The 27139-nt window shown below is 54.5% G+C and overlaps 2 protein-coding genes across 7 annotated transcripts in view; one reads left to right on the top strand and one right to left on the bottom strand.

Moving 5' to 3' along the window:
• Positions 1-12758, top strand: part of SYNRG (synergin gamma) — a 36552-nt gene extending 23794 nt beyond the window's left edge. For 3 of the 5 annotated variants that reach the window (XM_036394912.2, XM_036394910.2, XM_054516989.1), the window contains 8 exons: positions 2043-2633; positions 2994-3157; positions 3925-3978; positions 4647-4743; positions 5018-5166; positions 7736-7846; positions 8377-8412; positions 9331-12758. In XM_036394912.2, coding sequence (XP_036250805.1) covers positions 2043-2633; positions 2994-3157; positions 3925-3978; positions 4647-4743; positions 5018-5166; positions 7736-7846; positions 8377-8412; positions 9331-9462 — 1334 coding nt within the window. In that variant the 3' untranslated portion in view covers positions 9463-12758. The remainder of the gene's footprint in view (positions 1-2042; positions 2634-2993; positions 3158-3924; positions 3979-4646; positions 4744-5017; positions 5167-7735; positions 7847-8376; positions 8413-9330) is intronic. The other 2 variants (XM_036394914.2, XM_036394911.2) reach the window with 1 other exon arrangement.
• A 950-nt stretch (positions 12759-13708) lies between these two features.
• On the bottom strand, positions 13709-25734 carry DUSP14 (dual specificity phosphatase 14). 2 transcript variants are annotated; one of them, XM_036395182.2, is made up of 3 exons: positions 25607-25734; positions 17035-17125; positions 13709-15690 (listed from the first exon to the last, which is right to left on the bottom strand). In XM_036395182.2, the coding sequence occupies exon 3, from the start codon at positions 15570-15572 to the stop codon at positions 14976-14978; it is 597 nt and encodes a 198-aa protein (XP_036251075.1). In that variant the 5' UTR covers positions 15573-15690; positions 17035-17125; positions 25607-25734; the 3' UTR covers positions 13709-14975. The 2 variants fall into 2 exon arrangements, with proteins under 2 accessions (XP_036251075.1, XP_036251076.1); XM_036395183.2 differs by lacking the exon at positions 25607-25734 and having other exon boundaries at positions 17035-17814.
• Between the last annotated feature and the right edge of the window lie 1405 nt (positions 25735-27139).

Here is a 27139-nt window from a genome sequence, read left to right as displayed (position 1 = left end):
AATCAAATGTACAGAATTGAACCATTACATTTCACCTGAGCCCTTGCACCTCTTCAGAGGCTTTGTGTCTGCCTGAATTCACAGGCAGAGAATCCTGACTCCTGCTTTGTGAATAATGAAAGCATTGTTCTGCCTCCCCTGCCCTATTGATTGCAGGTCAGCTCAGGATTCCCCCTGGAGCCTGCCTGAGCCTGAGCCTGAGCCAGGCTTGGATCAGCAGTGCCCTGACCTGGCCTTCAGGCTGTGTTTGCAGCTCAGAGTCTCAGCAGTTATCAAAGGAACAATTCCCAGCAGGATGGGATGGGATGGGATGGGATGGGGCCCTGCAGGTGCTCGGGGTGGGATCAGCTCTCCTCCCTCTCCAGAGCCATGGCAAGGCTCGGGTCTGTGCTGGGCTTTGGAGCCAGCACCAAGTCAAGGGAAGCTGGTGGGGTTTGCAGGATCCCAGCATTAATTACAGCTGGCTCTCGTGTTGGAGGTGCTTCTGGCTCTCTCTTTCATGCAAAGCTTTCCCTTCCCTTCTTCAAACAAAACCTTGAGAGCCCAGGGTGTGGTGTGTGGTGACAAATCACCGACCCCTCTGGGCTCCTTTCACTCGGGTGCTTCCATGTCTCTGCTCAGCCTCTGCTCATGCACAGTTCCAGGGGCACGGGAGATGTGTGTGATCTGTGTGCAGGGGCTCAGCTCTGGCCTTGTTTGGGGTGCTGGCAGGACAAGGTGGCAGCCCCAGGAGGGGCTGAGGATGGCTGGCTGTGCCTCACTGACCCGCGGCAGTGGCCACTGAACTGTGCTGTGTGCTGGCCAGGTTTTTCATTAGCCATGGATGTGGGTCATGCCTGGGGAGCAGCCTGGAGCCTGGCCTGCTCTCCCCCTCCAGGGAGATGAGCAAACCAGGGCAGAAATGGTTTGTTAGAATGGTTTCATCCTCGGGCTGGTGAGGCTGCAGTGAAGGAGGAGGACAGCTGGGAGTTCAGCTCGTTCCCCCGTGGCTCTGTCAGAGCCCAGTGTGCCAGCCCGTTCATCCCTTGGTGTTCAGCACCAGGATCTCAGCCCCAGGCAAGCTCAGGGAACGCTCTCTGTGCTCTGGGTTTGCTGTCCCTGCAGCCACCGACCCTGAGCAATCCAAAGTGACACTTCCTGCTGGAACACAATGCCAGAAGTAGGGTAGGAGGGCTGGTTTTGCTGGGGAGGGGGCTCGTGCTCCAATGCAAACTGCCCAGCCCTGGCTCCCTGTGCCTTTGGGGATCAGAGTCAGTCTGGGGGTGAAAGATCCCTCTCTGATCTCACAGCTGCCCCTGGCAGGGAGAAGAACCTATTGGGCCATGTAATCACCAGGTGGGTACAAATGTTTGGAGCTTTCTGCAAAATAATTGGATTTTCTCTAGACTTAGCTTTTTACAAACTATTTATTCAGTTAAAACATGATCTCTGCAATGTCCCTGTCAGTGCTGGCACCTGGAAGTTTGACGAGTTGGCCGTGCAGCACTGCAGGAGCCCTGATAAGCTCAAACAGGATTTCTAGGCTTTTTTAGATCCTTGCAGCACATTTTTACATGTTATTTGTATCAAAGCATGAATATAAAATTAAAGTGTATTAATACTTTATCAGAGGAATGGAAAAGTCAGCCCAGTCTTCTGTGTGGTTGGATTTGATAAGATGAAATAATGCATTAAAGGTGTTTGAGTTGTAACATTTATATTTTGATTGTAGATTCTGCAGCCAGAAAACTCAACTGGTGATCTGTGCAGCCTGGACTGGCCAGAAACTCCATTTTTTTTAGTGTTTCTTCACTACCATAGTGGTATGCTGACTTTCAGCTTAAAATGTAAGACAGCATTCAAAGGTCAAGGCTTAGATTCATTGAACAGAGAAATTTCTGTATGAAATGCTCAGGTATTTTCCAGATTATTTTTGTGCACGCTCCAAGCCTCTGCGAGACAGCAATTCAGTGTTTGTCCTTGCAGCTCCTCCAGGCTCTCAGCAGGTCGTGGAGAGTGTAAAGGTTTGAACTTCAGCTCCTAATTGTGGGGCTTTGTTTCAGATGTGGATGACTTTAAGGGCGGCCCGTTTGGAAGCTGTCCCGGTGGCTCTGCACTCAGCAGCCTGGCGAGCTCCGACAGGGACCAGCAGGACAGGGACAGGGACAGGGACAGGAGGCTGCCCTGCTCCGCCCAGCCCCCGGGCAGCGGCTCCTCCGCCGCCACCGCCGTCCTCCAGAAGAAGGAGACCTTCTTCGGCAGCTCGGAAAACATCACCATGACGACAGTTTCCAAAGTGACCACCTTCTCCAGCGAGGATGCTCTGCAGGACGTTTCCTTCGAGCCCTTTGCCAACTTTAAGGACTCGGGGCCGGTGTCCGGCGACGACGACCTCGGGGACTTTGGGGATTTTGCCAGGATTCCCTCGGAAGCTCAGGATGCAGCAGCAGCTGACACGGCCCTGGGCGCTGATTTCCTCGCTGGGGCCTCCTCTGAGCTGCGGAGAGAGGCCACGGATGACTTCGGGGAGTTCCAAAGTGAAAAACCAAAAATCAGCAAGTTCGACTTCTTGGTGGCAACTTCCCAAGGCAAGGTGAAATCCAGTGAGGAGATGATCAGGAGTGAGCTGGCCACCTTTGACCTGTCTGTGCAAGGTAAGCCTGCCCGTGGTGGAGGAACCTCATGGTGCATGTGCTCATCCATCAAAGGCTGATTTTCCTAATTGAATTATAAATTAGCTAATGGGGCTTGTTCCAAAGGCTGCTGGAAACGACCCGAATCCTTTCATTGATTTCCGTGGCATTTGGAGCAGGTCTTTTTCTACAAGGAAAATATTTGTTGTGCCAAAAACCTGTAAGAATTGAGGGACTTGGGGAGATCTGCAGCAGTCGCTGAGTAAAGAGAAATATTTGTTCTTCTGCAGGAACGGGACAACCCTTGCTGCCACTTCAGTCATTTTAAACAGCCCGGGTCTTTAGAGTGCAGGAATAACTTTTCACAACCTGACTTTTTAGGGTCTCACAAGAGGAGCCTGAGCCTGGGGGACAGAGAAATCAGTCGCTGCTCCCCCCTGCCAGCCCTGGAGCAGCCGTTCAGGGACCGCTCCAACACGCTGAGCGAGAAGCCAGCCCTGCCCGTGATCAGGGACAAGTACAAGGACCTCACGGGGGAGGTGGAGGTAAGGAGCTCTCTGGGACACCCCTGAGGGGCTTTTGTATCCCACTTTTTGGGGTTTTACCTGTTTGGGTATGGGTGTGACTGTGAGATGTGTCTGGGTGCAGTCGGATGTTGTGAGTGGAACCTGGAGGGTTCTTCTCTCATGTCTTTAAAGGGAGATGGGGGAACACAGAATGTTGTCTGGAACACAGAATGCTGTCTGGAACACAGAATATTGTCTGAAACACAGAATGTTGTCTGAAACACAGAATGTTGTCTGAAACACAGAATGTTGTCTGAAACACAGAAATCACTTGACCTTGCAGCCTAAGCTTATGACTGGAAATTGGTTACAGTTTAAATGTAATCCCAGCTCTGGCAGAGAGCGTTTGCTTTGGGGAATGGCATGGCTTTTTGGCTGTGTGGTAGTTATTTCTCTTGCTCATCCTGAGAAGAGATGGGAAAAGGACTCAGATTAAATTCTGCTAATCCCCATTGCTAGAACAGCAGACTGGAACAAATGTGTCAGGAGGAGCTGTGTGCAATGAAACCTTTTACCCACCCTATACATTCTCCTTTTGAAACCCATTCCCACTCCCAGAAATCAAATTTTAGAATTCATGTGCATGGAGAATCTTGAAAGAATGGGGAGAAATTAGGAACAGATCTGTTAGAAGTTCACACAGCTGCTCTGCAAACAGTGTTTTGAAATACCTGTCTGCTGTGTAGGAGAGAGGGAGAGAAATGGGTGTAGGAACAAGACTGAGCCTGTCCTTCTCTTTGCTCCAGGAGAGTGAGAGGTATGCCTACGAGTGGCAGAGGTGCCTGGAGAGCGCCCTGCAGGTGAGTGTGGCTCCTCCTCCAGATCCCCTGCTCCTCCCTCAGGACCTGCCTCCCTCAGTGTTTGAGAAAGTGTGGGAATCAGCCCTGGGAATTGCAGGTTTTAAACCAAAAGCTGCCTCCTCCTCAGCTGAGCACCCCACACTAATCCCCCTGTGGCTGGGGATTAGTTTGGCTTCTCCCTGAGTATTCCGGCTCTCTGCTTAGGGGGTGCTCCCCTGTCTGGGTGCCCAGTATTGTGCGTTCAGGGCACTGGTACCAGTGCCTGGCTCCTCAGGGCTCCCTGAGGGACAGAGCTGTGGGTCTGCTGTGCCCAGGGCCCATTCCTGTGCTGCTGGCAGATATTTCACAGCCAGATCAGTGCTCCTGAACATTTCTCCTTTGCATTTGAGTATTAGAGAGCCCAAAGTGTGAATGCTCTTATTAAATTAGCAGCAAGGCATGCATGCTCTTAAAACTCTTATTTTGGTGATGAAACTATTGGGGGGAATACATTAAGGTTTTAAATGTTCACACTTTCCCCTGATCTACTTAAGCAGGAGTGTATAAAACATGTGATGGAGTGTGGCAGTCATTTCTTGTTTAATTTGCCTTCTGCTGGGGGTAATCTTGTTTGTAATGATTATTCAAAGATAGAAACCCCATCATTTTATGGAATTCATTCCCACCAGGTCATAAAGAAAGCCAACGACACCTTAAATGGAATCAGCAGTTCATCTGTGTGCACTGAAGTCATCCAGTCTGCCCAAGGCATGGAATATTTACAGGGTATGTTTTCATTTTCCACGTGCTTCACACTGAAAGTTCTTCCCTAAAAACCAGGAATGTACAGTCACTCTTCCCCCTGTGGCATCATTTTTACTCCTAATCTTTGCCTGCATATGAATAATGAAGAACTCTTCAGCCAAATAAATGTAAACTCCAGCTTTGAGCTGTCCCTCCATGGCCACCCCTCCTGTGCCCCTCTGGTTTTGCCATCTCTGAGTTCAGGGCTGGGGCTCCGGTGCATTCTCTGCAATCCTGCCCTGTTCTGCATCCACAGGGGTTGTTGAAGTCTACAGAGTCACAAAGAGGGTGGAGCTGGGCATCAAAGCAACTGCAGTGTGCAGTGAGAAGCTGCAGCAGCTGCTGAAGGATATTGATAAAGTGTGGAACAACCTGATCAGCTTCATGTCCCTGGCTGCTCTAACGGTAAGACCCAAATAAGCTGCCTGGCTGCTAAAACAAATGTCATAGCTTAATTTAAAGAGCTTTGCTGGGTGTGCTGAGTTGACTGTTTGTGTTTCTTGTCTTGGAAAATGGAAATGGACTTATATTTGTGAAAGCCAGTTTCAAACCCTCTAAGAAAACTGTTATTTATGCACAAACATGAGGTTGTCTTATTTGGTACCTCAGTGATTTAGGTGATATCCTGGGTGTCTGTGGACATCTCCAGTAAGGCAAATTGAATAAAATCCAGATAAGCCATTTTACAGAGCCAGAATGACATGGACATTTCTTGTTTTTTAATATCCCTGCAATTGGCTTTAATGCTCCCAATTCCATAACACACAGTGGAGCAACACAGCAGCAACTGAACTGTTTTCCCTTCTCTCTGCATTTGGAAATGCCTGAGTTTGTTTTGGTTCAGCTTTTCCTGCTCTGCACTGCCAGGAAAAGCTCCCAGGGAGGCTGGAGGAGCTGGGGAGCTTTGGGCATTGCTGGGTGAGGGGGACAGGCAGGGATGGTGTGAGGGGAGCCCCTCTGGAGCAGGAGCATCCCATGGGCAGGGTCTGCAGAGCAGCTGGGGGAGAGAGGGGCACAGGACAGACACAAGGAGAAGGCAGGAAAACCACCCTGCCATTAAACACCTTGTGGGGCGTGTGTTGCAGGAGATGCAATGTGCAAAATCACTTCCTTTAACCCTGGGAAAACCTTTAACCGTGGAAAACCCCATCATTTTAGGGAATCACCCATTGTTGTGTGCTTCATATTGAGTGACACAGGTCCCTTTGACTCAGTGCACATCCAAGGAGCCTTCAGGGCCAGCACAGCCCACCAGGCATCACTGAGCACGTCATTACCATGGGGAGCTTTCCTCTGAGCTTTTTCATTTGTGGCTTCCTCCCTGCACTGCAGCTGTGGCCACAAAAGGTTTCTCCTTCCCAATAAACACTCATTTATAGGTAAGGCTTGGAATTCTTGGTTTCTGCTTGAAACGCCCATCTCCAGCTCACTGTCATTCCCTGCAAGGCAGGTATTTATAAATGAGCAGTCCCTTTTTACACTCCTTTGGCACATTTTAAGCCTCCCCAGGTATTTTGGTGATGCCTGCCATCCTAGGAAATCTATTTCCTCAGCATTTTCCTGCCTGGCAGAGGAGGTTGACAGACCTGGATTCACCTGTTGGAGCTCTGGCTTTGCTGATAGGAACAATCCCAAGAGCTACCAGGATCTTGTCCTCATTTAAACAGGTGGATTAGAATACACTTGCTCAAGTGCTTTTCCTTGGAAGATTACAGGGATTACTGGAAGTCCAGAGCTTGGCCCTGTGTTCTCTGAGCCACAGCAGCTCCTGGCTCGTGGCTGCAGCTGCAGCTGAAGCACAGCAGGAGCTGCAGGCAGTGACTTCTCACCTGCACACAGAGTCCAGCTGGGCTTAGCTCAAACCAGGATTCCTTAATTCCCCAAATCCCCCCTGATCCTGCCTCTGCTCCCCGCGGGGTTCCCTGGGAGGGTGGAGCCCACACCTCTGCTGTTCCAGGCTCCTGAGTGAGGCAGAAGTGCCAATTAACTGCAGAGCAGGATTCCAGCTCCCAGGCATGCTCTTGGAAAGGTTAATTTTATCTTTTAAAGGATTTTGTTACAAGGTAATTTTATGCACAGCCTTGTGGTTTTTCACAGCAAATTGCAGGGTGACCTTCTCATTTGCTTCACTCATGCATTTGGTAAACAAATATCAGAGTGCCTTTATTAATTTGCTTGATCTGCTCAGAGATTAAAGGGTGTTTTCTCAGGATTGCAGTTCCTCTCAGCCATTCAGCAGGGCAGTGTGAGCAGCATACCCACAGTGGGCATTAGGACACACATGGCCTGGGATCACACCATTTTTTAAGCTTCTTGCATTTCTAACCATTGTTTTTATTTGCTATCTTCAATGCAAAATTTGAACAGTTTTATATCATCTTTGTGCAGTGCTTTAATTGATCATTTATCCTGTGGCTGAAATGTGAGGTTAAGGACTGGAAAAGTGAGCACAATCATTTATTATTCACAGGTTTACTCTCCCACCCTTTGCCTGTCTTTAACCTGAGCATGTGTGTGGCTGGTGGCCTGAATTCCATGTTTGGTTACCCTTAATATCCCATTTTGTGCTGCTCTGCCATATTGTAGGTTCAAAAAAAACCCCAGAAAGAGAGAACCAGGTGCCCTTTTTTGCTGAGGCAACACCAGGAGGCCAAGGAACCCTGCTGCAGCCACCTCCCCCAGCTGCACAAACACCTGCAGACCCTCTGTTTGCCTTCCCCCAGCTCCCAGCGCTCCTTCCCCTTTGATGGGGCAATGTGCAGCTCAGGAATTCCTTCCTTTGTAGTTGAGGCCTTTTTGAAGACTTTGAGTGTTCCAAAGGGGTGCTGGTGGGGATGGCAGCTCCCTCCTGATGGTTGTCACCCTGCCATGCCAGGTGCCACCCTGGCTCTTGGTGCTCACTGGTTTTTATTGTGATGTGGGAGACCTCCCCAGGCACTGAGAATGCCTCCAAGTTCCTGTGTGCTCTCTTTAGCCGGATGAAAACTCCCTGGATTTCTCCTCCTGCATGCTGCGCCCGGGGATCAAGAATGCGCAGGACCTTGCCTGTGGAGTGTGTCTGCTGAACGTGGATTCCAGGAGCAAAGTAAGAGCGTGGTGCTGGAGATTCCATCTGCATTTGCAGCTTGGGCTTCCATTTGTAGAAGCCCAGACTGGTTTGGGTTGGAAGGGGCCCTAAAGCCCATCCATGGTGTCCCATGGGCAGGGACACCTCCCACTGTCCCAGCCTGTCCAGCCCGGCCTTGGGCACCTCCAGGGATGGGTCCATTGAAAAAAATTGTCCTGGTTATAATTTGTAAACTCTGACCTGTAGATGGGTCTCAGTAAAATCCTGTAATGGAATGTCCAGAGTTCCTTGGGCTCTGGTGTGATACAGCTGTGGAGAAAGGGTTGAGTTTCATTGTTTGTAATGGGCAAGAAACTGCCATACTAAGATTTACAAAAAGATACGTATTTTTTAACAAATAAAAATCTTTGAATGACTTTTCTTCATGAGATGGCTCAGCAGAGGGGAGCAGAGCTGGGAGGGTCTCCCAGGCCATGTGCAGAGCTGTGCCAACCAGTTAAACCTAGAGGCACTTTTCCTGACTCTTTTTGGTTTCAACGTTATTTCAGAAAGAAGAGAAACCTGTGGAAGAGCTTCCCAAAAAAGTATGAACCTGTAAAAAACATTCTTCCTAGACTCATTCTTCCTGAGTGTGGAAGGCTGAGCTGCTGCTGGGCTCTCAGCTGTCATTTCAATTGTGCCAATCATTAATCCTCTGCTCCAGTCGTGTTTCGTGGCCGTTACCTCTCGATCTGATCAACTAACATGCCCCAGAGCCTCCCCCCTGTGTGTCTGCATGCCTGTGCCTTGTGCCCAGCTCTCTGGGCTTGTGCTCCTCCTGTTGTGTGCTAGAAAATCCCTGACTTCCTGAATTTGTGCTGCCTGGGTGTCTCTAGCAAGAGAGGGGGGATTTCGGGGGCTTTGTGCTAGGAATATTGACTTTTGCCTTTGTCTAGCAGGCAGTGGCATTTTTAGAAATCTCTGCAGGAAATCCAGGGTGTGGAGAGCAGGGCTGGGATATTTTTTTTTTTTAAATAGGGAGCTGTGAGGCATTGGAAAATATCTCCTAGCAACAAACAGTGAGGTGGTTTCAGCCTGCTCATGGCTTCACACGCTCAGAGGCTCCTGTTGTAAGGCAGCTTCAATTAACAGGAGGAAGCAGATGAAATTCAACCTGAAATAACACTAATAGCAAGAATTGCACCTGCCTAACCCACAGCCAGGCTGGAGCCAGGGAAATCAATGCAGGAGCTGTCTGCTGGCAGGCAGGGCAAGGTTCCCCTTTGGTAGGGAGGTGGAACAGAAGCAGAAGATGCAGGAACAAGGTGAGTTAGCTGCCAGGGCTCCCTCCTGCACGTGGAGGTTGGCTCAGGTGTGACGGCTGAAGGTTTTGTCCTCCTGCAACTGAAATCAAATGGAGTTGAGGGGGTGGAGCTCAGGGGGGAGCCCTGGGCTGTTTCCCACTCTGGGTTTGGACCCTGGAGGGGATCAGACTCTCACACTTGTTTCAATTCTTCTTGCAGGCCTTTAATTCAGAGACAGATAACTTCAAGCTGGCATACGGAGGGCACCAGTACCACGCCAGCTGTGCCAACTTCTGGATCAACTGTGTGGAGCCCAAACCCCCAGGCCTCATCCTGCCAGACCTGCTCTGAGAGCAGCTGCACTGCAGGTGGAGCCTTGGTCTCATCCTGCACGACCTGGGGTAACTGCTCTGCTGGAGGCTGCACCTGGGACCAGCCTTTGCAACCTTTGGGGTTGATTTTTGGTCCAAAAATCAACAGATTAAAGCCACTGTTACAGATGGGGAAGAATTCACTTGTAATGGCCAAGGTTTCAGGAGTAACTGGATAATATATAGTATGGCAAAAAAAAAAAAAAAAAAAGTGGCATTTCAGTCTTTCTGAAGACAAAAACGTTATCCTGTGCAAAAGCAACCTGGGAACCATGTGCATAAACCTGTGCATGGGAGAGGCCAGCATGGAGCTTCCCAGAGAACCTGCAGTGCTGGGCTCATTTGCATAGAAACAACCACTTAAATACTTGAAGTCTGTATTTGCAAGCAAATCTTTTCCTTAACGTTTTTGGGACACAGACCTTGATGTTCTTTAAGTATTTGCTGCTGTGATATCACAGCACATGAGTCACAGCAGCATCCGGGCAGAATGAATTATTGACTCAGGAGGAGAAGCTGCTGGGTGTTTGTGCCTGCACTGCTCTGTGCTGGAAGTTGTGCTGGATGCAGAACTGGTTGGTGCAGGACTGGCAGACTGCTGTAATTCTTCCTGTGCTCTGTGGATTCTGTAGCGCAGGCAGCTGGAGTTTCAAACTCCCAGTCCTTGTTGTAAATACAGAGAAACTTCCCCGGGTCTGTCCTGAGCTCCAGGCAGGGTTTGGTCTCTCCTGATGTTTTGGGAGCCGTGTGGCTGCAGCACTGCTGGAAGCTGGACTCTGCTGATGCAGCACATCTGCTGCTCTGGAGATTCTTTCCCTTTTTTGGCTGTGGAGGTGCTGTTCCTGATGGGATGGGGTGGCTGAGTGTGATCCTGCAGCCTGTGCTGCCTGTAGCAGCGTGTTCCTGTGACTCACAGCTGGCTCCTGCAGCAGGGAGTGGGATTGAACAGCCAGAGGGAATTAACCCTGGCATTTGGTGGTCTCAGCAAGCTGTGTTTGAAGCAGGCGTTGTGTCCCTGCTGCTTTGTGGCTTCTGTAGGTGCCTCTCTGGACAGGTTTGTGTCACAGACTCTCACTGAATGTTACCTGTGCATCTAAAGAACCTGGTTCCTCCTTCAGATCCAATATCCAGAGGATAGTGCAGGCAATGGAGTGCTGGTTACAGGATTTTAAACCTGGGGGAGCCTCATGGTGTCACAAGAGACGTCCCACCACCCTGTCCAGGGCTGCAGGGAATGAAGTGGGCTGTAAATCCATAGGGTGCAACTTTCTCCTTAATTCTTTGGCTTAGTCTCTCACATCTGTTCCTTTCCTCCAGCCTCTCCAAGTTAATCCTGCCCCCATTACAAGTACCTGACACTGACCTGTGGTTATTTGCTGAAACAGAAATTACAATGAGGAAAACGATGCTTTGTATTTAAAAAACAAACAGGCTTAGCTATACGAAACTATTAATTAGCCCAAATGAAAGAATCTTGGCTCAGAGGTGTCTGGCTCCTTCCTTACACCAATTACAATAAATCTCCTTGCTGCCTCAAATTAGCTCATTCATGAAATAAAGCCCCGTGTGCCTGCAGCTCCAGCTGATCCAGAGGCAGATTTCCCGTGCTCTGCTTCCCACATCCTGCCCAGCAATTACCAAAAATGCAGGGAAACAGCTCCTTGCTTCTCTCCCTTTCATTTATTAGGTGGGAAGGAGCTGCAGCAGCACAGCTGGTGCCCACAGCCCTCGTTGTCCAGCACAGTGAGGCTGCTGTGCCCCTCACCAGTGTTTGGGGACAGGGAGCCACTGGGAGAGGCTGGTGCTGAGGGAATGCTCTGGTGGGAAAAGGGATTTTATGTCACCCACCACAGCCCCCCAGCACTTTGCTAGAGAGGATTTTTTTTCCCCTTAATTGAAAGAAAATGCCACAAATAAGAGGCCACGGTGTGAAGCTGTATTGTCACAGGAGCGTTTATTCCCGTGCTGGTTTTTCTGTACCTGTTACCAGGTCAGCCCCTCTCGTGTCCTTTGGCCCATAAAAAGGGATGGACATTTACAGTTCCAGCTGCAGCAGAGCTCCCTGAAGGGTGACACCACCCCTGTCCTCGTGGGGTGGGGATGCTGCTCCCAGCAGCTTCAGCCCTGGGCACGCAGGCAGGGTTTGCATGGAGCTCCCTGGGTAGAGGCAAGGCACAGAAGGCTCAGCTGCAGATCCCAGCCGTCCCAGTGACTCACTGGAGCATTCAGCATCCTCGGGTGTTGTTGCCAGCCAAAGCCCAGTGTCCTTCCAAGCTGTATCCAAGGTGACAGGATTGTCACAGCCCACCTTCCCTCGCTGCCTCTGCTGCAGGACACGCTGCCTTCCCTCTGCTTGTGCCCAATTTCAGACCTGAAACTCCTTTTCCTGCATGGATTCTCTCACTGGAGAAGAGAAATGAGATTGCATTTGTTTTTTTAGATAGATAAAAGGGGCTGCCTTGGCGTGACCTGTGCAAAGTGGGGTTTCTGTCTCTGTGTGTACATTTGCAGTTCTGAGGAATTATTTGCTCGGTTATTTAATGTATTTATGGCTTAACCCCTTTGAGTTCCTGGTGCTCCCTGCCCTGGCAGCTCCCCCCTGGTGCTGGGGGCTGCTCCAGCCTCTCCCCTGCCTCTCCCTGCTGGTGTTTGGCTGCGAGCCCCTGCAGCCCTGGGCTGTCACCTCCTGCACTCTCCGTCCATTCCAGGGCCTGTCCTCCCTGCAGTGGCTGCTCCTGGCTGGGTTGGTGGCAGCAGCTCCTCCCCTGAGATCCCTGCAGTGGCTGAGGTTCAGCCCCGGGCTGAGCAGGAGCTCCTGCACACCCAAGGACTGCTCAGAGTCCTGGCAGCTGCACTGGGAATCATAAACTTGAAACAAAACCTGCCTTTCCAATAAAAGCTGCTATTGTACAAACTGCTGCTTTGGGTTTGCTTTTGATTCTGCACCTGTATTTAATTCCAGTTCTCAGTGTTAAAATAGGAATGTCGTAATTTTATGAAGGAGAGCAATCAGGAAAGTTCTCTTTCTATTGTGATTCTTCTCCTGCCCTCTGGGCAAATGTTATTTTTCTTCCAGAAGTGGTTTTGTGATTATTAGTTGGAGCTGTTTGGGTTTGTGCTGTGCTGGAGTTGCTGCTGATATTTTAAATCCAGTGAGAATAAGTGTTATTAATTGACTTTAGTACCTTGTTTACTCCCTTAATTCCTGCAATGATTTATAAATCCTGTGTTGAGATTCAAACCTGGTGTTCAATAAAAAGCTCGTTTCATATCTGACCAGCCTGGGAAGCTGAAATATTTATATCATAATGTGAAACCTGCTCTGTGGCTGGGATGGGGAAGGTGTCTCACCAAATACTGAAAGATATAAAATATTTTTCAGACAATTTAGATACCCCTTGGAAAAGCCTGTGGGGAGCAGGAGAAGGGGTGTGCTCAGAGCAATCCAAGCTAAACCAGAGCTTTTTTCCTTTGGTTTCTGTAGATTTGAGAATGGAGAAAAACCTGGATTTTGAGGGGGAAAACACTTGTGTGAAATCTTTGCTGTAGTGAATACAAGAGGAGCTTTTGCAGTGAAATTCCCACAAGCACTAAGACTGTCATATAACCTTGAATGGGGATTTCAGGTGAATTGTTTTCTCAGGTGTTTTATTAGGCAATTTCACTTTTTATAGGTCCAACTTTCCCTTGTGTTTAAAGCCAGCCTTTGGTGCCTTCTTGGCTGAACATCAGATCTCCCTCTCCCCTCAGTCCTCAGGCAGTGTGTGCATAAAATCTACAGAATAATTCAAAGTGGAGAATTTTTAACCTTCCATTTTTTTTATACCAGAAATGCTGTTAAACCCTACTTTGCCCATTTTTAGGTAAAGTTTAATTTTGTGAGCAGATTTCAGTTTTTAGCATTTTTTTCCCTTTCAAATGTCATGTGTTGGAACGTCTCCAGACCAGTGATTAATCTTGATTTTCACTCTCTAGTTCCTCGCTTACCATTTCCCTGGCTGAAGTTTAACTCTGATAAATTTGGAAGATGAGTCTCTGTGTCTGGAACTGGGATCCAGCCCTGGAACCTGAGCTGGGAGCAGCTGATGGCAAACCTCACCTTCATTTCAGTGGGGCAAAACTCGCTGGGAAAAGCAGAAAACATCCTTCAGCCACAATTGTTTAATGCGCCTTAGGCTGCTGCTGGAGCTCCACTAGCACAGTTTGGAACAGGAAACCAACACATGTTCTGGTTTAATCTTTATTGATTTTTATTTTTTTTACAAGTATAGAATCTCATTGAAATCAGACAGCGATCACAGCGCTCTGCCTGCTCCTCCTCCAAGGCAACAGAAACTCTGGTGCCTTCTCAGGAGCACCAGGGGCTCTCCCGGGCTCCAGCCACACTCCAGGGCTCCAGCCCCTGCCCCTGGAGCCACGGCAAGGCTTCTGCAGGGAAGGGCTGGGCTGGAGTCACTCCTGGCACGCTCAGGAGCAGCCCTGGAATGCAGCAGAACCTTGAGGACGGAATGGAGAGAGGCAGGAGTGGCTAAGGCAGGTCCCGAGGGGAGCTGGAGCTGAGGAACTCGGGGGATTCACCCCCTCCCAGGCTGGGCTGGCTGCTGGGATGGTGCTGGATGCTGGCACACACACACCCAGCCCTGCAGGGCCATGCACACATTCCTGAGCATCTCTTTGGCTGCCCCAGCAGCTTCATCCCTCCTGCTTCTGCCTTGAGCCACATCTGGACAAGATCTGTCAACTTTCCACCCACAAAACACACCAGCATTTTCCAGTAGTTGGAGTGTATTCCAGGACTATTGCCCTGGCATGGAATGAGTGAAAAAGGATCTTGTATTTATGTGATTTGAATTGCTCAATTTTTTATTTTACTTGTGGCCGACACAGACTGATTCAATCTTTTTGTTTGTTTGTTTTTTCCCTTTTTTCCCCCTAACTTTGAATACGATTAAGAGCTGACTAAAGATCTCAAACACTATATACTGAGAGTCACTACGGATGTTAAAGAAAACACCAGCCAGCACCACAGCCCCTGTACTCCTGCCTCCCTGGTGCTTGGAAAACCTGCTGCTGTGGAGCAGGGCCTCGCTAGTGCTGCTCCTGAGCCACTACAGGGTTGTGCAAGGAAGCAAACAAGCTATAACAAAATATCCAGGCTACTACTGGGGCAGGAAGCGTACTTGGGCCATCCACTCTGCCCAATGCCTCTTAGGCCCTTCCCTGGAGGATCCTAATAAACTGACTAAAAATAAAGGAAAAAATACGGAGGCTTTATGGAAGGAATAAACTTATAATGAGACCCGGTTTTACTAAATCAGAGATGCAGATGGGAAATCCCCATGGAGAAAAACGCTTTGAAGGGAATCGTTGGCCTTGCAGGTTAGTGAGGTGAGAATTGAGGTTCTGCTGTGTGGTAGAGAACCAAAGTTGGCTGTAGAAGGAGAAGGGAACATCTCCAGTCTGGTCAACTCGTGTTTCCCATCTGCAGTCCCATTAAATTCCCCAGTAAGGCATCAGGGGTCTCCTCTCTCTCTCGTAAACGTCCGGGACGATGCCGTAGGGCGTCTGTACCATTTTAACCGTGGTCTTCCCAAAGAGCTTCCTCTCGTAGTCTATCAGCTGCCTCCAGAAGCCCACGTTGGGCCGGATCACGGGGCGCCGCGCCTTCACCCAGCTGTAGGCCTCCAGCAGGGAGACCTTGTGGTGCTTCATGAGGAAGGCGATGCAGAGCGTGGCCGACCTGCTGACGCCGGCAGCGCAGTGCACCAGCGCGGCCCCGTGCTTCCGCGCCACGCTCTGGATCTTGTCGGCCACGCTGTCGAAGTACAGCGAGATGGGCGCGTTGGGCATGTCGGCCAAAGGCACTTTGACGTACTCAAACTGGGGCCAGTTGAAGTTGGGGATCTCGATGGTGGCGTTGATGATGCAGGTGATGCCCCGCGACAGCAGCAGGTGCCGGTTGGAGGCCACGCTGCCCCGGCTCAGGTACAGCGAGGGCGTGATCTGGGCGATGCCCCCCAGGGCGCCTTCCGAGAGCATCCGCGGAGCCATCAGAGTTCTCGGCAGGGAGTTGTGGCTTCTGGAGGTCATGGAGGATCCTGGCACTCAGGCTTCCATTATGGGAAGAGAGCCAAGGGGATCTGCAGCCAAGGGAGGGATTGTCTGGCCTGGTGGCGGCAGGACAGCGAGAGCTCCCGCTGCTCAGTCACTGCAAAACACAAGGGAGGCCGTGAGCGGGGAGCTGGCCCTGACCTGTGCCAGGGAACAGGAAAGCCCAGCTCACCCTGCTCTGGCCTGGCAAGGCTCCGTGGGGAATGTGGGGCTGGGCTCACAGTGCTCATTACTGCCATCCCCCAGGCACTGCCTGGACAGATAGTAACAAAAAAAAATCTTCAGCCTAATTAAGTCCAATTACTTGCCAAGGGTTTACCTGTGGGCCTGGACAGAATCTCACCCGGACCAGCACGTGGAGGATGAGCTACACCTTTTCCATGCCTAAACACAGCAGCTTCACAGCTGGCCACAGTTCAAAGGGATGGTGAGGAACAGCAGATGCCAGCAATTTCCAGCAGGCTGCCCTCTCCCTAGTGCCACCCTTCTCCTTTTTAGGTGCAGGAAAGGCCCCGCCAAAGCACATAAACAGAGGAAAGTCGCTCATTAGGAAAGGCGGTGAGTCACATCCATCCCCATCAGTCATCAGCTCTCACAGAGGCAGGGGAAGTGTGGAAAGAGTGACCTGGTTATGTCAGAAGCTGGGAGTAAAACCCAAGAGCAGAGGCTGGGACAGGGGAGGCTCTTGTCCTGCTTCAATGCCTGACTAATGCTTGGCAGAGGCCTGGGACTGCCTGCAAGAGCCACACCAGCCTGGAGGGTCCCTGCTTTGGCCCCCCTGCTCCTTTGGGGCACCTCCAAAGCCAGGGAGAAGCTGCAGGCAAGGGGATGAGCCCTGGAGTAGCAATAATTTGCCAGTCTGTGTGCTCTCTGTTTGGAGAAGGGCACGGGAAAGGCTCCAGTCTATGCAGGCTGGGGAGTCCCTGCCCAGGTACCTCTGAGCCCACCCTGGTGGCACTGGCAGAGCTGAGGGGACTTGGGATGCTCAGGGCCTTGGGGAGAGGGATCTGTCCCTCCAGAATTCCTAATTATGTTAAGAGAGTCCTTTAAAGGGCTGCGGCTTCCCCTGCCCTCAGCTGTGTGCCCTCATGTCCTGCTCTGGGAAGCACCAGCAGGTCCCAGCAGTGGCTGGTGGTGCTGCCAGCGGATTTTTGGCTCTGTGGTACAGAAACTTAATGAGCATAACGTGGCCTCCCCTGTGACTCTTCCCTTCTGGCAACTATCTGAGCAGCTCCTGAAGCTGTGGACTAAAGCTGCAAAAGTTCCTGCCCCAACAAGGCTTTTGCTGCAGCTACGAGCGCTCAGCTTCCCCGCACTGCAGCCACCCAGCTGGAGCAGCAAGCAAAGGTGTGCTTTTCCAGAGGAATAAGGCTCTCTGAGCAGGGGAAATCCCTGCTCTCAAGCAGCTCTTACTGACAACGCAGAGGATTTGGGCACTTACAGTTGGTGACAGAGTCCTGCTCTCAGTCACGGGGCGGCACCGCCGAGCTCTGGGCTGCTGGGGCGGCTCAGGGAGTGCGTCCAACGCTGGGCTGGGGAGACAACAGAGCATGGATTGTACTGGGATCTGTGCTGGACTCTGATTAGGGGGTGTCCAAGAACTGGGAGGGAGGACCACAGCTTCCCCACAGGGAGATGAGGACTCAGGGTGGCACTCGCTGCCAACACCAGAATGTCACCAATTCCTGCCAGTACGGCACTCAGAATCACGGTGAGTCCTGAGGAATCTGAGGCTGGCACAGAAGTCATGGCTCAAAAAAAATAAAGTCATTTAAGTAATTGATTTACTCTAATGTCTCCTTTAGCATCTGCCCAAGCCCAGACAGCTGGGGCAGGTCTGTGTCCTTCTGATGGTGCCCAAGCCACCCACTGGGACCCCCTGTCCCTGTGAATGGTAGGGGGCAGAGCTGATGCCAGAGCCACAGCACTGTGCTCCCAAAAAGCTGAGGATGGGGCCAACATCCCCTTCCCAACATCCCCTTCCTTCCCCAGAGGCCCCCAGAGTGGGGGTGAATCCCCTGGGAAACGGTGCTGGATGAGAGCAGAGCCACCCCAAACCAGCTCTGAGCAAGGCAGAGCCTCCAGCTGCTCCCGGGGGAGCTGGAGCAGTTTGGGAAGGGCTCTGCTGCTTTCCATAAAGTGGTTCCTGTTTGCAGGCAGGAACTTATCCTGGGATTTGCATGTGACAGGCTGGGCTCGCTCTGCAAACTGAGGCTGCCACGCCAGCAGCAAACACCTGCTCATCCCATCCCATCCCATCCCATCCCATCCCATCCCAGGGTGCTCCCAACCCCATCCAGCCTGGCCCTGGACACCTCCAGGGACCCAGGGGCAGCCACAGCTGCTCTGTCCCACCTGTTACACCCCAGGCACACACACGACATCCCCGGGGCTCGGAATGGCTGACACGGCTCCCCCCGAGCCAGAGCAGCTCTCGGCCAGGAGGAGGGAATATTGGGAGGAGAATCTCGTTATTGCAGTGAGAGATAAGGCTGCTGTGCCCACATCCCTGTGCCCGGGGGTGACAGTGCCCGGCGCTGGGCACAGCGGGGCTGGCACCGCGTCCCTCCCGTGCAGCGGAGCTGCCGCGATGCCACCGGCTGTGACTGCTGGCTCAGGCATGTGACAGAGCCACGCTGCTGCCCACACACACCCGGCTGAGCAGCTGCTGCTGTACAGGGAGCTGGGAATGGAAGGGGCTGGGCTGGCAGCAGCTCCAGCTCCCCCCAGGCTCGCAGGTGTGAGCCTTCACCTGTCCCGGGGCTGCACCCACATCCCTCCTGCCCGGCCCCATTGCCCTGCTGTGCTCCTGGGAGAATCCCCCTTTGTCCCCAGGGCTGCACCCACATCCCTCCTGCCCGGCCCCATTGCCCTGCTGTGCTCCTGGGAGAGCCCCTCTGCCTTTCCCAGCACAGCCGCGCTATCCCACCGCACCCCCTGTAATCCAACACTGCTGCTCTTCACGCAGCCATTCCCCTCATTGTGCTGGGGCAGAGAAACAGAAAAGGAATGAAAAGCCTCTTCCCAGCCGTTGCTGAGTGCAGAAAAAAAAAAAAAAAAAAAAAAAGGAGAAAATCGCAGAAGATGGAACAAAGCAGTCACACAGCCCAGCGAGGCTGCTGTGCCTGGGAAGGCTGGTGGCACAAGAGGCTCCTGGCAGGGCACAGGGACGAGCACCGGCCGCCCCTTCAGCCTCTGCACTGCCAGGTACAGCCAGGGTGCAGCACCTCATGGGAAATAAAAACCCCACCTCTTCTCCCACTGCTCCTTGGTTGGGGTTTCTGAGTGCTGGCATAGGCTGGGGAGTCACAGCAGCCCAAAGCTGGTGCCCTGGGGTGCTGGAGCCAGAACTGTCCCTAAAGCAGCACTGGAAGTGCCCTCCAAAGGAGCTGGAATGTCACTGGGGTTTCCTGCAAAGGCCTGACATCCCCAGAGGCTGCAGATGGTCCTTCAGGAGAACAGTGGGCCGGCAGCATCCAGGTGTTCCTGCCATCACATCCTCCTTTTTCTGGGCTGACTCCAGTTAACGAATTAATTAATCTTGCAGCAGCCTTGACCCACAGTAAATCCCTTTCCAGACTGTGCCTTGGTCTTGCCATGCACTGAGCCCATGCAGTGCCCAGAGGGAAGGCTGGGACCCCGGGGTGGCAGGGGGACCCCGGGGTGGCAGGGGCAGGACTGGAGCAGCCTCCTCCCTCCCCGGCAGACTGGTGGGTTCTGCCATTTCCCTCCTCTGCATAATCAGGGGTGGGGGAAGCCAGTGGCTAATTACAGCCTGGAGAACACTCTGCTCTTCAAAGCCTCCAGGTCCTTTCCCAGCGCTCCTGGCCAGCACCATCCTCGGGTTTGTGTCGAGGGGACACTTCTCCAGCCCCATCCAGCCTGGATCTCATCCTGCATCCAGGATCTCCAGCTCTCAGGTGTAGCTCCTGCTGCACTCCAGGCCGAGCTTCGTGCTTCTCCAATCTCAGGAGGAGAGGCAGGTGCCTAGCCCGGGCAGCTGCTCCCAGGGAAGGCTGGCTGTATCCCACAGGAGCAGCTAAGGAGCTGCTCTTACCTCCAGGTAAGAGGATTTCCAAAGCAGTGCAGCGATCCCGATGCCCTGCTTGGTGTTTTGGTGGTGCAGCCCCTTGGAAGGGTTGCTGCCGGCAACGCTCGTGGCTCTGCTCCTCCAAATCTTGCAACAGCTGGAGTTTGTTTCTCTTGCTTTCATTCCTGGGAAGGCAGTCCTGTTAACAAAGGCTGAAATTCCCACGGGAAAGCGTTGCTGCTTCCTGGACCTCCTGAGAAAGACTTGAAAACACCTCTGGAAGCTCAGATGACAAACAGGGTGAGTTTGTGATCTCCAGGACAGGAGGGAGAACTGGTCGGGCTCTAGACAATGAGTTGGCAAGTCTGAGCTTCTGCCTTCTTATTCTGGTGCTGCCGGGTGGTTTGCTCTGATTTTTAAGGGCTTGGATTTTTTGTTTGTTTGTTTTTTAACACAGCTCCTCTGTCTTGAGAGCTGAGGCTGTGGCTCGTCCCCGGGGCACTCGAGTTTCTGTTGGGTTGTGTGGCAGGAACACAACCAGGGGCTGGTACCTGGACAGGTGAGAGCTCCCCAAGGCCTCTCTCCCTCTGGAGCTCAGGTTTAGTGCAGGGTGGGCCCTGCTCTGCTCAAGGAACAGAGACACTGAAGCCCCTGGTTTAATTCCCAGATCATCATCTGGGATTTGAAGATTTCTGGGCTGGGTGTGCAAAATGTCAGTACTGAGGCAAGGCTTCTGCCCCCTCCCAGGAGAGGAAAAGTTATTCATTTTGGAGATGACAAATGCTCTCTAATCCTGCAGTAAAGACAAGAGTCAATATCGCAGGCGCTGAATGAACGAGCCTGCTCAGGGCTCTTCCCAGCCAGGCTGAACAGCAAATTGCTTCAGAAATGGTCCTGGAGAGTGGCATTTCAAATAAATTTCAGCAGACAGCACAAACTGCAGCCATTCTGGGGTCAGGGCTTGCTTGTGCTGAGTCCAAGGGAGCCCAAAGCAGAGCCGGGAGGGGAGAGAACGAGTGGGAGCCACGGGCTCCTCTTCCCAGCCCTTGGCTCTGCTCTCCTGCCTTTGGTTGTGCTCCTGGAGCCATTAGAGGCTCCTCTGGCGTGGGTCAGAGCCATCAGCACATCCTCACGATGGAAAGGTCGAGTGGCTCGGGTTTGGAATGGGAAAGAAGGAAGGGGAGCAGGCGGGGTGATCTGGGCTGAGCCAGAGGATGCTGCGACCAACCCCCGACTGCTTCTGCTGGCAGCCTGGGCTGGCCTCTCCGAGCAGGATGGGAGCTGTCAGATGTTAAATCAAGATAATAATCTGTCTGCCCGGAGCTCTGAGCAGGCCTGGCTGCTTGTGCAGCTCCCAGCACAGCTGGGTCCCCGTGCTTGCCAGAACACACCAGTAACTTCCCAGAGGATCCACGAAAAGGGGAATCGTGCCCAAAAGGCACAACGAGACACTCTGCAACCAGTCCTGGGCTCTCTGGGAAGCTCAACGACCCCAGAGCAAGCAGTTTGGTGTGCAAGCACAGAGTCCTGCCCGCCCCCCGTGCCTGGGGTGCAGCTGCTCCCAGAGCCAGGGCAGCTCCTGCAGGGCTGGCAGCGCCTCAGGAGCCTGTCCCAGCCTGCTGGCAATGCCAGCCTGCTGCCTCCAGAGGGGTGACAGCTGACACTGCTGTGTCCCCGGCCTTGGCAAGGCTCACCCACTGCCTCCTGCCCCTGCTGAGCATGAGCCACCCTCGCCCCACAGCCGGGCTCTGCTCCCACATGGCAGCGCCGAGCCCCGGGCTGGCACCGGCCTCAGGGGTGGTGCCTCTAACCCAGCCCAAAGTGCCCGGCTGAGCAGTGCCTGAGTGTTCTGCCAGCTAAAATCCCTCCCTGACTGCCATGCTCCCAGCAGGAACAATGGGCGCTGAGGCTTTTGCAAGGACTCATCTGAGGATGCCCCTTGGTGCCATGGGCAGGGTCCCAGGCTGCCAAGCAGGGGCAGCAGCTCAGCAGCCTCTGCATTCCCAGTGCCACCAACTCCTGTGACAGCGGCGCTGCCCACGGCCACGCTGGGATCCCTGCCACCCTCCTGGGATCCCTGCCATGCTGTGATCCCTGCCACCCTGCTGGGATCCCTGTCACCATGCTGGGATCCCTGCCACCCTGCCGTGATCCCTGCCATGCAGCCACCCCCTCCACAGCAGGAACAGGCACTGCTCCCTCTCCAGCTGGGTCCTGCCAGCTGCCAGCCAAACCTCTGGCCGCAGGGAGAGCTCCTGGCGGCAGGGACGGAGTGAGATGGGCAGCAGGCACGACCTGGGGCACGCTGGTATTTATAAACCCTGGCTCTGCTCTGAGGACAAGCCTCCCTCGGCAAGCAGCGAGAGGATTCGATGCAAGAAAAACAAACCATCTTTCTTTGAAACGCCACGTCTGTGCTTTCAGAGCCACGGGCTCTGTGTGCTGCTGGCTGGGGCACGGGGCTCCCCCAGCACGGGGCAGCGCCGTGGCCATCTGCATCCTGCTTCAGAACTCCTGGGAGGTGTGTGAAATGCTTTAAAATCCACACCCAAGCTGTGAGGAGGCACGAAGGGATCCTCACAGTGGCGTGCAGCACCGGCTCCCTCCTGGGCTGAGCACTGAGGGCTGTTTTCCAGCCCCGAGTGGCGACACCGCCTCTTCTGGAGCACCACAGATTATTCCAGCGCCAGCTGATGGCATCTGGATTGCAGGTGGAGTTTGGGAAAGCTCCATCCCCTGCTCCCTGCGTCCAAGTGTGACCCCGGGGGAGGTGGATGGAGAGCAGGGGGGGCACATTCAGGGAGCAGACCCAGGCCTGGCTCTGGCTCCGGGGTGCTGCAAGATGGAGCCTTGTTTTTCCCGGAGCCGTGCCCTGCGCAGTCACAGCTGACAGGAGGGACACAATCTCTTCCCTGTTAGCAGAACAAAACACGGGGCCCCGGTGTGTTTGCTCGTGTGTGACCCTGCCGGGCCCAGGGCTGTGCCTGCTGCTCGTGGGGCTCTGCCCCAGCCCACCCCAGAGCCCATGAAATTGAAGGCAGCTGCAAATTCACTGCAACGTGTCCTGGAAACGGCCCAGTGCCTCCGTGCTGGCCTCACCCGGGCCTTTTCCAGGGCCACTGCCAACTGCTGCATGCTCTCAGCTGCCTGGCTTCCAGGGGGGACCAAAGCTGGCACCCTGATGGTGGCACCTTCCTCTCCAGAGGCATTCCTGGTGGGCAGGGGCTGCCCAGCCTTCCCCAGGCTCCCCAAGGCCGGGCAGGGCTGGGAGCAGAGGGATGTGCCCGCAGCAGCTGGGAGGAATGAGGTCAGCTCTGAGCACATCCCTGGGGTTGTGTCGGGTAACAGGCAGAGAGGCCCATTTTAATCAGCTCGGGGGAGATGGAGTTTGCAGTGGAGCCTCCTCCCCTGTGAGCAGCACCCCTCGGCTCCCAGGAGGTCCCTCTGGCTGCTCCAGGCTGGGGAGAATTCCCTTTTCCAGGGATGATGTGCAAATTCACATTTCCTCCATGAAGGACTCCTGCCCTCAAAGGGAGGGACCTGCAGACCCCCCCACACTGCAGGGTGGGATGGTGAAAATAAATGAGAATTAATTTTCACTGGCCTGGGAACCCTGACCCACCTGGCCTAGGGGTGACTGTGGCAGCACCTGTTGATCCTTCCTGCTGGGAACCCCAACCCTGCCTGATTATTGTCATTTCATACTATTTTTAAAGCAGGGGAGTAGCTGTGTGAGCTGAGCCCACGCACTGCCTGCGCCACAGGTGCCCCGGGAAGGGTGGGCAGCGCCTTTGCCTCCCAGTTCCTGGCTTTATTCCCAAGCATCCAGGGAGCTGAGGCTCCTGTTCAGAGATTCCTCAGCTATTTCCGAATGCCAGAGCCCTCTCAGCATGTTATGGCTGCTCAGAGTGTCCTTTTTGGAGCGATGAATGGGTGTGTGTGTGCTGTGCACCTGGAGAGGAGGGGCTGGGAGAAGCTCCCGTCCCTGGTTTGAGGTGCTACCCCTCCCTTCTAGGGAAAACCACTCTGGAAGGAAAGCCCTGCAGCTGTGGCAGGAAGGCTGCTCTGGTGAACAGCCTGGAGTATTTGGCTCTGGTGGGGTCAGCACATGGTGCTCCCAGGCCTCACTGCCCTGTCCGGGTGCCTTTTCCCCACTCCCCATTCCCAGCCTTTCCCTGCATGCCCAGGCTTGCAGGTGGCTGGTTCCATGGGACAAAGCTGGTTCTGGCTCCCAGAACACAAACCTGAGACTTTTTTTGGGGTGGCTCTGCATCCCTTTGCTCCCTGCCATGGAGCCTGGCTCAGGCAGAAGATTTCCCCCCACACCCCGTACGTTTCTAGCACTAGAGCAGCATGAGCTCTCTGGCTTTCCAGCTCTGAGATTCCAGCTGGGATCAGGTATTGAATTAAGCCATGCAAATTTCCAACTTGCCCTGACCAACGAGGAAGCAGTGCCAGAGCCCAGAGCAGACCCCGCAGCGAGGGCTCTGATGAAATCCCCGGGATTTCACCTTTGTTCCTGCAGGAAACTGGGATGTCTGTGTCCCTGTGCAGGACCCAGGCGAGCCCTCGGGGGCAGGAAGGACAGGCAGAGCTGCACGTTCTCACCTTCCAGGCACAAACTGATTAAAACCTGCTGCATTACTGCTCCCCTGACGTTCACCAGGGTCACGTCAGCCGAGTCGTGGCATCAGATCTCTCTGCCAGAGGGGAACAGCACGTGTCCCCCAAATGAGGGATCCTTCCTTCTTATCCCTTGGGAACCAGAGTGCCACAGAGCCCGTCCCAACCACCGGGAACACAGCAAACACCAAGGTTTACAGCGAGGCCTGGGGGAGGAATGCACTCCCTGCCAGAGAAGGGCAGCTGATCTGGTGTCTCATAAGGGAAAACAGTGTTTTGCCAGTGCTAATCCTCCACCATTCTTGAGGCAGGGGCATCAGGGATAAACTGAACTTGCAACATGATATTAAGGCATCTGCCAACACTCAAACCTCCAGAATAAAAGGCTCATTTGCTGCCCAGTCGAACAGGTTAGAATCCTGCCCCATCTCCCTACAGCCAAATGCCACTCATTGATTACCAGTGTTGCTCAAAGCAGCTGCTCCGGAGCTGAGTCAAGGGCCGTGCACGCAGCCGGGCTGGATGCGAGGCCGGGCAGCTGCAGGCACCCGCCGGGGCTTGGGGGCACCAGGCTGCCCTGGGAGCCAGGGGTGGGGAGGGCAGGAGCCAGGGGTGGCAGCGAGGGCAGGAGCCAGGGGTGGGTGCTCCACTCCAGCAGGCTGATGGGCAGAGCCAGGGATGGATGCCCAGAGCAGGAGTGCAAGGGCAGGATTTAGGGATGGGAGTGAGGGCAGGAGCCAGGGATGGGTGCCCCACTCCAGCAGGCTGATGGGCAGGAGCCAAGGATAGGAGAGAGGGCAGGAGCCAGGGATGGATGCCCAGAGCAGGAATGCGAGGGCAGGATTTAGGGATGGGAGCGAGGGCAGGATTCAGGGACGGGAGCCCACAGCCGGAGCAGGCAAGAGCAGGATCCAGGGATGGATGCTAAGCTGGGGGTGCCGGGGGCAGGAGCCAGAGGAGGGTGCTGAGGCAGGGTGCGGGGATGGAGCCCTGTCACAGCACAGCCCGTGGTGGGGCTGGTTCCCCGTCGAGGAGCGCCCGGAGCCGTGCCCGCGGCTGCTCCGGGGCAGCTCGGAGGTGCCCCCCACTCTCCTGCCGCGATCTTTGCCGCGTCCCGCTCCTCGGGGCGCCCCGGCAGCGCCGCCCCGTCCCGCTGTCCCACGGCACAGCCCGGCACCCGAGCCCGCCGGGGATCGGAACCTCCCCGCGTCCCGTCCCGCCCGCCGGGGGCCCCTCCGGAGACACCGTAAACGAGAGGGGCGGGCTGGGCACAGCGAACACGGCGGGGAACGGCGGGAACGGCGGGGCCCCCCCATCCCGAGCGCCCCGGCTCCCCCCGCCCGGCCCGTCCCGTCCCTACCATGGCTCCCGGGCGGCGGCTCCGCGCTCCCTCGCGGCCGTGGCGGCGGCGGGCCGGGACTTTTATCGTGCTCGGCCGGCTCCGTCTCGGCGGTGCCACCTGACCGCGGCTGCCGGGGCCGCCCCCGCCCGCAGAGCCGCCGTTACCAGGCTACGGGGGGCGGCCCGGCCCGGCCCCCGGGCGGGGGCTCCGGGAGACCGGCCCCGCTTAAAGGCGCCGCCGCCGCCGCCGGGCCCGCGCGGCCTGGGCGAGAAAAGGGGCGGGAAAAGGGGCTCCCGGTGGGGACATGACGGGGTCTCTGTGGGGATGGGGACAGCTGAGGGTCACTGTGGAGAAAACACGGGCTCCCTGTGGGGATGGGGACAGCTGAGTGTCACTGTGGAGAAAACACGGGCTCCCTGTGGGGAAGGGGAACAGCTGAGTGTCACTGTGGAGAAAACACAGGCTCCCTGTGGGGATGGGGACAGCTGAGTGTCACTGTGGAGAAAACACGGGGTCTCTGTGGGGATGGGGACAGCTGAGTGTCACTGTGGAGAAAACACGGGGTCTCTGTGGGGAAGGGGACAGCTGAGTGTCACTGTGGGGAAAACATGGGGTCTCTGTGGGGAAGGGGACAGCTGAGTGTCACTGTGGAGAAAACACAGGGTCCCTGTGGGGAAGGGGAAAAATGGAGCATCCTGTGGGGCACATCAGGGTCCTGGTGGGGATGTGACTCTGTGGGGACGAGTGGGGGTCCCTGTGATGATGGAAACAAATGAGGGTTTCAGTGGAGACATGATGGGATCCCTGTGGGGATGGAGACGATGGGGGTCCCAGTGAGGACATGACAGGTGCCCTGTGGGGATGGGATGTGTCGAAGTCAGTGAAGGGACATGGCAGGGAGAGGTGGCTGCTGTGGGCACAGGGATGTGGCAGGGTCCTGGTGAGGACGGGACAGCGTGTAGGGATGTGGCAGGACATCCAGGACATCCCTTGTTAGGGATGGGATATGCCATGTCCCTGTGGGGACCCTGCCAGCATGTGTGGGGACAAGGTGGGGTCCCTTTGGGGATGTGCCAGAATCCCTCGGCTCAATGGGTCCTCACTGGGGAGGGGGCCAGCCCTGAGAAAGAGAGAGAGGAACCTGGTTTTGGGACACAGGACATGCCAAGCCACAATCCTCCCCACACTGGGAGCACAGTGAAGGAATGTCGGGTGGTCCTGAGGCTCCCAGGGCTTCTTGTGGCACCCTCCTGGGGGCCAGGCTGGACCTTGGCCAGGGCAGGGTGGGCTCAGGTAACTGTGGAGAGCTGGCATGGGCTGCCATACCCAAGGAGGGATGACATGGGCTGGGATCCCCAAGAAGGGATGCCATGGACTGGGATTCCCAAGGAAGGATGCCCTGGGTTAGGGGATCCACACAGCACAGGGGACAGAGAGTTTTTCTTCGGCTGCAAACCGTGGAATTGAGGTGAGGGCTCTGCTCGCACTGCCACACCACCATGGCAGGGACGGGACAAGGCTGGCACTGGCAGAGGGGGAGGAGGAGGAGGT

The sequence above is a fragment of the Molothrus ater genome, chromosome 21 (assembly GCF_012460135.2).
Source record: "Molothrus ater isolate BHLD 08-10-18 breed brown headed cowbird chromosome 21, BPBGC_Mater_1.1, whole genome shotgun sequence".
NCBI lineage: Eukaryota > Metazoa > Chordata > Aves > Passeriformes > Icteridae > Molothrus > Molothrus ater.
This window is presented reverse-complemented; position numbering and strand designations above follow the sequence as displayed.

Excerpts from the sequence above, each read along its gene's own strand:
- DUSP14 (XM_036395182.2), bottom strand. The coding sequence starts at position 15,572 with ATGACCTCCAGAAGCCACAACTCCCTGCCGAGAACTCTGATGGCTCCG.